General features: G+C 37.9%; 1 protein-coding gene across 1 annotated transcript in view; it reads left to right on the forward strand.

Annotated features, from left to right (window-relative positions):
• Nucleotides 1–12,081, forward strand: part of NR5A2 (nuclear receptor subfamily 5 group A member 2) — an 80,470-nt gene that overhangs the window by 44,159 nt on the left and 24,230 nt on the right. Inside the window, exon 6 of the mRNA XM_084290735.1 lies at nucleotides 10,024–10,171. Coding sequence (XP_084146861.1) covers nucleotides 10,024–10,171 — 148 coding nt within the window. The remainder of the gene's footprint in view (nucleotides 1–10,023; nucleotides 10,172–12,081) is intronic.

A 12,081-nucleotide genomic window follows, 5' to 3' on the forward strand; every position in this document is an offset into this window, starting at 1 on the left:
TCAGGATGGACCACCCTAGCAGCATCAGCTTGGTCTGTTGTCTTTCTGAGACTAAAGCCTGGCTCAAATATATTTATGAAAGGGGAATTATGACTGTTTGTCTCAGCTATGTAGCTATAAAATAATTCTGGAAAGCCACAGTTCTAGACTAAGGCATTATCAATATTTGCCACTGTACTAAATGCTGCATACTTGCTGGTGGCTGCCCTGATCTTTTCAGTTCCCCCAGTAGGGAAAGGGAAATAATCATGCCACCATCTCATAAAAATTAATTGATTAAGGTGTGGAAAGCACTCCAACACTTCTGATGAAAAATGCTGTATATGTTTTTATTTACTGCTACCAGCAAAGCACTGAGCAAAATTACAGTCAATCACCTTGCTTTCAAAGATATTAACTTTAAACTGAGGACTAGAGCTAGATAGCCTACTTTATTACCTGAGAGATCATGATTATTGTCACAAGTTACCAAATTTAAGACCTCAGAAGCCTTATTCCTTGCTTTCCTTAATACATCCTTCCATAAAAGCTACTCATAAACACAGTCCTTTTTACAATCACAATCAAGGGGGAAGCTGTAAGGGGGAGCTTACTGCCACTTAATTAGAACATACCTGCTCTCTCCACTCAGAGTGCACAGCCTCTGCTCCTCTGATATAAAAGTCAAACTTCATGTAGCTCTCCAGGGCCATACCATTTTCTGTTCTATCGTAGGTATCTAAAATGGGCTAGTAGTTAGAAGCACACTCATAATTTTCGAACACATTGGCTCAAACCTGTTACTCTAGGGCATTCTTATCACATTACCATACATCTGCATTTCCCTCAAGCCATTGGCTTATGAGTTTTTCCCTGTGTCAATCCACTGTTCCCACTTTGATGGGAAAAAAGTGCAGTCAGCAACAAAGAAGTGAATACTGTCCCTTGCACAAAAAGACTGTGTTTTACTTTATTTTGTTATTTATTTGGTTGGAGTTTCATAAATCAAGCTCTTTTGTGTGTATGTGTTTCAGGAAAGCTCTTTTTTCATATCATTACAATTCCTCAGCAATTCCTCAGAAACAAGTTCCTCCCTATGCTGCGCACTTCATTTTCTGCACTAAGTACTGCCCCTCAGCAGTAGTAATTACCATTTCAAAAGGAAATAAAGTAGCACAAATGCATTTTACAACTCTCCAAATTTCATAACAGAAAACAGCTAAGGAGTGATTTGCAACATGGAAGTTAATTGTAAATCATTGCTAAAATTCTCTCCACACGCCAAGTTCCATAGGCTTGCCACGTGGCATGTAATTTTAACAGACAATTTCTAATTATAGAAATTTAATTCCTCCAGCTTGAGCACTTTCCTTTTGTACCTTCTGCACCAACAATACACAGCCAACTTTCAAGATCCAGCACACACAGGGTACATACTAAAGCTCTGTACAGATTATCACTCACTGTTCATACATTTTCAAGCAGTAGTCAACAAACAACACCTGAATTGTAGGTTCAGTTGCCCAGACAAGCTGCTTATTTTGTTCACACCTACAGCACTCATTGCCAAATTTTCTGTCTGTTGAGTTTGGTCAAAATCTTTCTGATTAAAAAGGCAGTCTAAAAATGTGCCACCATCTGAGATTTTTTGAGATTGTTCAAACTACTGATTGATGGGCAATCACACAAATATATCTTTCCACCTAGATTTGTATTCTAAGAGTAGCAGCAGAGAAGAACACGAGGGATAACCAAGATCTCAACAGTGTTGTGTTTTAAAGCAAATCATAACTTAATTTCAATTAAGAAATTTGTGACTTGAACCTTTTGTAGCTCTTTCAACTGTACCTTATTGAAAGGTGTTGATGCATCATGTAGGGGCTTTCCCTGAGGAATTTTCTGTGGTAATGTCATCTTTGTTAGACTTACCCACTTGCAGAGAAGGTTTCTAGTATCCTGATGTAGTTGTATTTGCTGAGGCCTTCAGAGAATCTGCTTGTCTCAGGGACCAACTTGCAAGTTCAGTGACTTACCGCTTTGCTGCTGAAAAGGTTTTCAGGAAGCAGCTTTACTTTCAAACTGCAGTCTGCAGATGACTGTATCACAAAGAAGGATCACCCCTGCAGAAGTATCAATGTTGTACAAAGTTACAAGAGTGTTAGAGGAAGGAGTGTCTCAGAAGGACAGGAGAAAGGAACTGGTGAAAAAGTAGATAAGGAAACACAATATTTTGGTCATCCTATGAAATGAATAAAAATACATATACTAGTCATGGGTATAAGAAGCTAATGGATAGGTAATACAAAGCAATTACTTCATATATTCTCGGGAACTACTCATTTTTATTAGATATATATACGCACACATGCATATGTATGTGTGTACATACGTATAATTTTTTCCATTAGGTTTGTGATTGCAATCATAGTTGTAGTTGGCAAAAAAATAAAAATGATATTGGTATTTGGGAGCCAAATCTACAAGTTCTTGCATACACGGAATTCGATTGAAGGTGGTCAAACCACAATTTGATTGCACGTGGTCAAGCGATCATCATTCTGCTGTTCAGTGTAGTACTTGTTCTCTCATATCCAGGCTTGTACGGTTTCTCACTCTAGTGCTTTCTGCCTAATGGAAAAGAAAACAAGGTTATGGTGGATGTTAGAAGTGTCTCAACATCTTATGAAGATGTTATGCTAGCTGTTTTGGGGGGCTGAACTAGATGTTCTCAATTAAACTAAGCAAAGTGGATCAGAATCCAATCTTTAAAAAGTGTCCAATTCAGGTGTATCCAAAGATACACTAAACTTTGAACCTTTCTTTTGACTAACTATGGCCACACCTGTGAATAACCTGGTCCCAATTCACATTTGCTTTGCTATATTGTCATGAACCCATCATCACATTGTGTTTTTAAGTCTAAAATTCCAATTCCAGTAACACCATCATGAAGAGAGCACCCAACATGATTCCCTGCATGCCAAAACCATTCAATTTCCCACATGCTAACTTTGTCACATTCATAAGAAAAAAAAAATCTTTTGTATTCTGTACATACTGCTCTCATAAAGAGAACAAAATCTATTTGGCTGGAGTCTGCAAGGCTGCTGGTCCTTCATACAAGTCCCATACTACTGAACCTATTTCTCCATATAAATTAATATGAAATTCCACATTTGATTTCAAGATTGTCCATCAGGAGAAAAATTGTTCAGAGTCTCAGTTCAATGAAAAAAGCAATACATCAGTCCATCCCAAACAACTGTAGCCTATTGGAGTACTTACACTGATGGGATCCAAAGTAAATGTATCCAGTCTTACTGATGGGGAATAATTTAATGTAGTAGAGCAGAGGCTTATATAGGAATACATATATGAAAAGGGAAAATGAACTTAACTGAGCTAAAAAGCCCCTGAAGAAACAAACTGAATTAGCACAGTCCTAAGTGCTAATATTTGCAAAATATTAGGCCTAAATATTTGCAAAAAAAATCAGTGACGGTCTGTCTTCTGATGAGGCTTATGGATATTCATATTCAGCAATGATTGCATATCATACATGTATCTTCTCTAAGAAACAAAGTGCATTGCAATGCATAAGGAAAGAAATGTATTCTATTGTGCTCTAGCTTAGTTACATTCTGTATGTTATTTTAACATCAGCATACTAATAATTTGAAGAACCTGGCTGTCATCATTAATAGCGTAGAAAATTAACGCTACTGGTTAAAACAGCACTCTAAATGAAACTTAACTATTTTATCATCATGCATTTTATAACATAAATATATCTACTATAAATTAATCTGTATATGATCAACTACAGGGCACATAATCCAGTCTTGACATACAAGTGTTTTTGAAACTAAGTTAGATAAAATAAATGCAGTACTTTAGAGTGCTACTATTTGCATATTATAGCTAATTAGCAAGCACAATATCATCATCCTAGGGGAAAGGTCCACTGGCAGCTTAATTCATTATCTTCTATTATTGTGTATCATGTTAAAATGACAAGCACCTTACACTGTATAAGTCATCACAATTTTAATTAATATATCCAAAACCGATATAAGCATCTGCTGATTTTGTCTGTGCTCAGTCCTCCTCAATTTTTGTAAGTAGGCATTTCTCCAAAGTGTTTTTTCCACATTCATTTGCTTTGAAATATAATATGAACATTGTTTTAAATGTTTTAAATGAAATTATTAATCATATGGAAAGATCAAAATGAATTTAATAACCACCATCCTTGCGAGTAAAATATATATTCTCTCCTACCTCATGAAACAGTAGAAGAGTAATTATGGTTGTGATAGTAAATTAACTTGCTCGCTATTTATTGTGCGCAACGTTTTCTTCTGGGACAAATGCTCTGCCTGACATGTAGCCACTAGAGCCAACTCTCAGGCTCCCATCTGGGTCTGGACTTCAAGCACAGGACAGACTGTTGAGGGTGAGTCCCCAGGCTATCGCAGTTTTTCATCCGAGGATGGGAGCATTGGCAGAGCCCCCCCCAGCCTGCAGCAGCCTGTGCTGGCCAGAGTTGCATGGAGCAGAGCAGAAAAAGGACGGTTGCTTTGCTGCACCCAGATGTCCTCTGCCTCTCGTCTCTGTGCCCCAACCACACAGTGATCTAACTTACAAATGGTTCTGGCTCACAGTAGTGTCATTCCGGTAGATCAAGTACCTGATAACAGCTATTAGCAAGTAAAAGCATGCTAATACTACAGTCTGTACACTGTTGCAAGCTTGCTGAAACACTGACAAGGGATTCAGTTCAACACAACTTTTCCATAGGACATATGACTCCACTGTCGTATCCTAGAAATCAAATACAATTTAATTTTAGAAGGAAGAAAGGAACCTGACTCCACCATTATACTTTAGGCTTGGTTTTGTGGGCAGAGAGACAAGGACTTTATGCCAGAAGCCACCACCTGACTCCACCAGAGCCATCTGAGCCTAGTGAAACCAGGGATTTGGCTTCAAGACCCATTCATTACTATGACAAATCATTTGCAAAACCAAAAAGTACAAGTGCTCCCTGCATTTCTGGCCTTCAACCTCACCATTTATTTAGCCCAGGGTGTAGTTTCATGTTGTAAAAAGCCTTGTCTTTTGTTCTGCCTCAAACAATACCTCACTATGTTAAATTGGACCTTGATGTGAGAACAAAATCTACAGAATTAGTCACTTCCATCTCTTACTGCTCTGCTTATCAGCTGAGAATTATTTTTTTTATAGCTGACTTTCCAAATGCTACTGAACTCCAGGTACTTTACTACAATATATTGTTTTAAAACAGAATTCTCATAAATGCTTTGCACTGGCCTAACTAGCTTTCACCATCATTAAAGGGATTTGGACTTTTAAGTCACTTTCAACTGTATCAAGAAATGGATTTAGAAAAAAATAGTCATCGTTGCCATGTCTCCCTGAAGTCACATTTAAGTTATGACCTTCTTACTAATACTATCAGCTTTTCTTTTTTTTTTTCCTTTGCTGCTAGTGCCTCTGTATTCCCCTGCCTTCTTTCAGAGCCTGCAGCCTCATCCACTCATCCCTTACCTTTGCAACAAAGGGAGCAGGGAAGACCAGCAAACTAGGGGGTAACTGTAAGAGGTAGCCATCAGAAATGCTGAGAAGTACGTGAATGCTGCCTGTCCAAAGGAGCTAAGTTTTTCTATTTGCAATTTTTCTACTTGCAATTCACAGCTGAAAGTTCTCTCCTAGAGTTAAATACTAAGCAAATCCTTCCTCTCCAAGGTCCCTGCCTTTCTGCCCAATACTCATGATCAGAACACATCCACAGGATGCGTGAGATTTACCTGAGGACACCTGCTATTTCTAACTTTCAAAGAGATGACTAGGCTATAAGTAATTTATTAACTGCCAGGCTATAGTCTGATTTATTTCACACACTCTTTGGACTGGAGATTTGAACTCAGACTTCCCTCATCTCAGTTGACTGCTCCAGTCAGTGGCCCGCTGAAAAATTCCCACTCTGGTATTTTTGATGCCTTAGGTAGATGAAAGCAATTTAGTCCATAAATCTAAAAAGAGTTGTAGCGTGAGCTGGAAACGGTGTCATGACCTGAATAGGCCCGGCCATGCCTAGAGTCAGTTCGGCACCCCAAGAACTAGTGGAAAATGGAGCCATGAGGACTTGAAGCAAAATGTTAGGTGGCAGCAGACTGAAAGTTTCTAGTATCTAGTTTTAGATTTAGGCACTTCAGTTAGCAAATGGTACTACAGCACAGCCTGCAGTACTGCATATATAGTGATACTCACGCTAAGCTTAAACAAGCAAGTTTAAGCACCAGAATGGCAAGAACAAGTGGCAGCATAAATTATGCAGTGCTGTTCTGTCAGCATCGCTTTCGTACCAAGCTAACCCAATTAAGCCCCTACCATTACTTCGTCATTACTACAGTCATCATGCAAGATAGCACTGAATACTGGTTTGCAAGGAATTCACACCTCCAACTGTTTGTGCAGCCGTAACTTCATGCCCATTATTTTACTTCTGAAATAGGTAACGGGAAAAGTGTACTAAAGCATCTACTTTCAAAAATATCAGTCAACATGCCGCCATCCTTAATACCAAAACCAACCTTACTGTACAATGCTATTAATTGGGAAGCTTTTTTTATTTTCATGTATGGATTTGAGTTTACCGAATGAAATTTGTGATGCAATGTGAAATGCTACGATTTTAGTTTGTAAGTCAGCATTTTGCTCAAGACCTAGGCTCTTTTAATCTTTAACTTTTAAAAGCATTTTTAATCATGAGTTGGATGGTGGAGGAATTAGTACACCTTTTAGTATCAGTTTCTGCATACAGGACCAAGCAAGCAGGACAGCATACTCTTTAATGTGACCACTTTTTCAGAATAGACATTAACGGGGGCTTTTTCATGCACAGTTGATTTTGTATAAACTGATTGACACCTTTGGGGGTCGTCTTTCCACTGACTCATAATTTTGCTCACTCTTGAAAAAAGCCTTCTGCACACCCAGTATTCTCTAGTTAAAGCTGAAAATTCAACTCATCATATTTACACAATAAAAAAAAATCCATTCTGCATTGTTTTTAATTGCAAATCCTACTCAAGGGACCAATTCTCCTGCTTAGGAGGCAGCCCTGTGCCTTCTACTAGAGAACCAACTGCAGTCAATTATGGTAATGAAATGTCAATAAATATAAAAATTTAATACAGCCTGCTCTTGGTGAGTGGCAGATGAGGACTTGCCTCCCAGACAAATTTGCTGGTGCTGCAAATATTAAATGCACCTGAAAGAGTAGCAGGTTGCCTGAGAGCTTTCCAGTAGAGGGATGGTGGGAGATCCAGACATCTACTGGGTTTTTCCATTACGGCATAATCGCTGCACTAAGGCCACTGATATTCTTGACATCCAGACATCTTAACTTCTTATTATGAAGAGGAAGGCATATTTCCCCTGCAAACTGGAACCTCAGTGAGGGATTTTGAGCTTTCCCCACACACACATAACAAAGCATTAAAATTACAGAAGGGAAATTAAGCTGAGAATGAGTTGATATTTGTATGTGACCAGTTTCTCAATAGGAAGTAGGTGAATCATGTCACCATATTAAACTGCTCTGCGAATAAAGAGCATTTAAGGGCATGTTACTACCTTTTTTTTCTTATTTATATAAGTACATATCCTTATATATAAAGAAATGGGGGGGGCGGAACCAACAGATGAACTAGAAAGCAGTTTATGAAAGACAGTTTGGCTGGGATTTCCAAAGGCGAGATCCTAATCTTTTGTTACAGATTTCTTTGGCCCTGAATAAGCAATTTAATTTCACTACTTCAGTTTTCCCAGGTGTGACAGACAGCAATAAAACCTATCTCACAGGATACTTAACCATAATCCACTGATTTCATTGAAACATAAGCATAACTTTAAATGCTTTGCAGAGTTAGAGCAGTGTTATTCTTAACATCCATGCAAAAAGTGGAACTTCATTTTTCTTGTACAGTTGCCTTCAATCAATGTCTTGAGAGTGCTAAGTGTACACATAAATAAAATGTCTTATTAAAAGTCAGTAACCTATTGATTATATTAAGGTCATCCCTAGGAGAAGCTATTTTTAGTCCCTTTCAATCATCTATCTTATCTTTCCTGGCTGAAATTTTGACAGGTTTAAAGTCCTCCTTTTTTTTTTTTTTTTTCTTGCTTTCCAACTATTTATACTTGAATTAAATCGATTCAATAGTTTTAACACTGAAAAACATGTTTGAAAATACATGTTCCTTAACAGTTATTAAAAAAAAATAATTTTAAGGGATCAGTGCCTGGAAAAACAAAATTGTCAGTATTGCTCTGTTGCCTCTGGTGGTACCTGTTTCTATATTAATTACTTTATTATGGGAGACCTTAAAGGCTGGATAAGTGCACCAATACCTTTAAACACATCATTAACCCGAAGTGTGCACTTACCATTAGCCGGGCTTCAGCATGTGATTACGTGAAGTATGGCTGCCAATTCTCCTGTTGCTATGGAGGCCCCTAAAAGAGAGAAGCTCTGCTAATACTAAAGCAGCCAGGCAAGTTACCTACATGTTTTGAAAACGCATCAGTAACTTGTTTAGGTCTCAGCCAGTTGATCAGGGACAGCTTACCTTAGGGGCAAGCAACGTGCCCAGGGCCATTTTCACAGGACAGTGGCATTTGCAAAGCAGAGGGATGAGAGCAGGGCTGAGCTGAAGGCACTTCAGCAGAAGCAGTTGCTCGGACAGCCCAACATACCAGATAACATCCACTCCACGCTGCTGGGGCTGAGTGGTCTCACAGCCTCCAGCCTCACCTCAGGCCTAGTGTCAGAGTGACTGTCCCCATCCCCTGCATGCCCCATCCCCTGCTCTGCTTCACCACCAGATCATGGCCTTCCCACTGGCCGCAGAGCCTGGGCACCTCTCAGGGCTCACCATCCCATGACAAGGCCTGCAGAAGCTGGTGGTGGCCATCTTCAGAGTGGCAGAGGCTGGTGTGTCCTTTTGCAAGGACACATCCTCTTAATGTCACTGGCATTTCTAGATAGGTATTTTAGTGTGCAGGCAGTAGGGAGGTTGCCTGAATTCAACAACAGTAATCATTGGGTACGTCAGGTAGGAAGGACTTAAAATATACCTTGCTTGTGAACGTTGCCATTTGTAATATGGCATATTCCAGCATTCTCTTGGACCTCTATATACAAGGGTCACTTAGGACAGCTTGTGGTCCAGTCAGCCTCTCCTGAGAAGGGATGAGCAGCATGACAAGGGCAGCAGACTCCCAGAGCAGTCACATTTCTTACTGTGCTCCAGAGGAAAGTGCTTTGTGTGCTGCAGTAACTGCTCGGGACAATCTCAGTGCAGCTGGCTTGTGCCACACACCTGCCCATTCCTCCTCCCTTCACCGAGGAGGAACTGCCAGAACAAGTCCCTTGGAACCAGCTCCAGCAAGTGCCAGGACTGTGCGTGGCTAAGGAGTAAAGAAACCACCTTCACAATGCCTCTGCTTCCTGTGGGAATACACCGACATTTCTGGGCTTGAATAGATGTTTCTGGCCAAGTTATGGACACCAGACTGTATCCCATGAATACCTTTATGTCCCTCTGGACTAATATGCCCAGCATAGGCGCAAAGCTCCGTTCAATCAGTCTCTCTTCACAGGATTGTACAACTGCAATGAGAACAAGAGACACCGAGTGTATAAAACAAACTGATAAGGGGCACAGCTACCAGTGTCATAAGCAGTAGTCATATATAAAGCCTCTAAAAAAAGCTAATACAGACAAACCGGCATTCACAGTGATGTGACATACCATTAAGATATATGGTTTAATAATACTTCCAATATATACTGTTGTGCTAAAATAGGTTTGTATATAAAATCATCCTGACTCGATAACATCATTAAATTGAGAGTGATTCTTTTATCCAGGAGCATCCTGGTTACATGTGATTGCTTGAAACATTCTAAAGTGGTTCTGTGGGTACAGACAGAAATATAATTCTCTTTTACAGGTGGATTATTCCGTAATAGCGTCGCAAGCTGGAGCCACCCTCAACAACCTTATGAGCCATGCACAAGAACTAGTAGCAAAGCTTCGTTCCCTACAGTTTGATCTACGAGAATTTGTATGTCTCAAATTTCTGGTGCTGTTTAGTTTAGGTAGGTAAATTTTACTCTTCATATTCCTTAATTAACACTGTTGTTTTTCCCACTTAAAATACTAAAAATAGTTTTGTTTTATTATTTTTTTCCCAAAAAGTGAATGAGACTTTAAATATATTTTATGAGGTTCAGAGTAAACTGAAGATTCTTTTCTTTTAATTATCACTTCACAAAGAAAAATTATGTAGGAGAATTAAAAGTGGATTTCTATGCAACTGATTCCTAAAATATAAGGAATTTACTAGAGTATTACAAGCTTACTGTATGTACTTTATGAATATTCCAGAACAAGAATAAAATTCTATTATAAATTCTAAAGAACATAGGAAAATAAAGATTGGTATATTTTTTATAATATTGAATGTGGTTATGTAAAGCAGATGGTGTGGAGATATGGTTGAAATAACCCTCTTTTTTAAGGGCATTTATGGTAAGTATAAACAGTCTTGTTTGCATATGGCTGTCACGTCCTAACACATAAATCAGGAATGCAACTCATAGTTTGTAAAAAGTGAAAGGATCTCTTAAAGTGTAGATTAATGATAATAGCTTTATGGCAAATCTAGCAAGGAAATAACCTTTAAAGTGAAGATTGTTTTGTATTAGCAGAGAGGACACAGAAAGGTAAAGATACCTATGCAAGACAAATTAGTTAAACCAGTGCCCTGCAATGAATCAGCCACAAAATATCACCAATACCAGGAATAAAAAATTATTATAATAATAATAACAATAAATAAATAAATAAATAAATAAATAAATAAATAAAAGAGGACTTAGGGAGATGGATTTCTATTGACTTCATAGGAAAATACTTTTCTTCCTGTCTTCCGTTTCAAGTTTGCATTTTGTTGACTTAATAGAACTGGTCTAAATAAACATTGACCAAGTGATTTTCTTCTTTACTTTAAGGAAGTAGAAAGGAGAGATCTTAAAAAATAAGGTCAGATCCAGACATATATAGATCCCTCCACAGGCAAAATTCTAGTTTTACTCAAAAGTTATTTTGTCTATGAAGAGAGTGAAAAGTTGAGCCAAATATAACAAAGAAAGAAATATCAAAAGTGGTGACATTTAGTAATATTTTTCTTTAATTATAATTTGTTTAAAAATCTTATGTAAAGGAAATAGAATTTTACAGATAAATTATTATAACACAATTGCATTTAAATGAAAAGGAGCAAGATGTTTTGGATACACTGTAAAGTCTCAATTACTCTCTGAAATATGCCCTTCCATGTGGTGTTTATAGAGTTCGTACCTGTTTTGGAAGATTTTAGATGAAGTTCTCTTTAAACATGACGATAAAAAAATCAATACTTCAGAGGTATAGGATGCAGAACATATAGAAAAAAAAAAAAAGAATTAGTTAACGATTGTTATGAATTATGCACATTCTGATTCCTAGGAAAAGAGATGATGGATTTGCTTGGAAGCTATTAATATTTTATATTCAAGACTTTGTCTCTTTCCATGTCAGATTCAGAGATGGAAAAGCAAGCTTTCTATTAATGAAAATTATGGTTTATTATTTAATCTGATGAACAACAAGAATTCAGATTTCCTAATTCCTAATAAGTAGGTTTTACAGTCATTAGACAGTGGTACAGAAATTTCTGAAGAGCCTGTAGCTTTTCTCTAATAAAATATTTAGAGAATTCATCTCAGTTCAGTGGTACTTTAAATTAGCTGAATAAAAGAAGTACATTTGGAAAATGCTCACATTTAGGTGGTCTTTTTGTGTGATCACTTTTGTCAGCTCCTCAAGTACTTTGCATTGATATAGGAATCATTCTTACACCTTCAGCTTTCCTAATTCTGCAAGGCAGCATACTCAACTGCAAAAGCAGATGCGTATAAATACCTAGCATACCTTGCAGGTGTGTAAAGTCGAGTTATCCAGTTTT

Source organism: Netta rufina, assembly GCF_964035555.1.
Source record: "Netta rufina genome assembly, chromosome: 8".
NCBI lineage: Eukaryota > Metazoa > Chordata > Aves > Anseriformes > Anatidae > Netta > Netta rufina.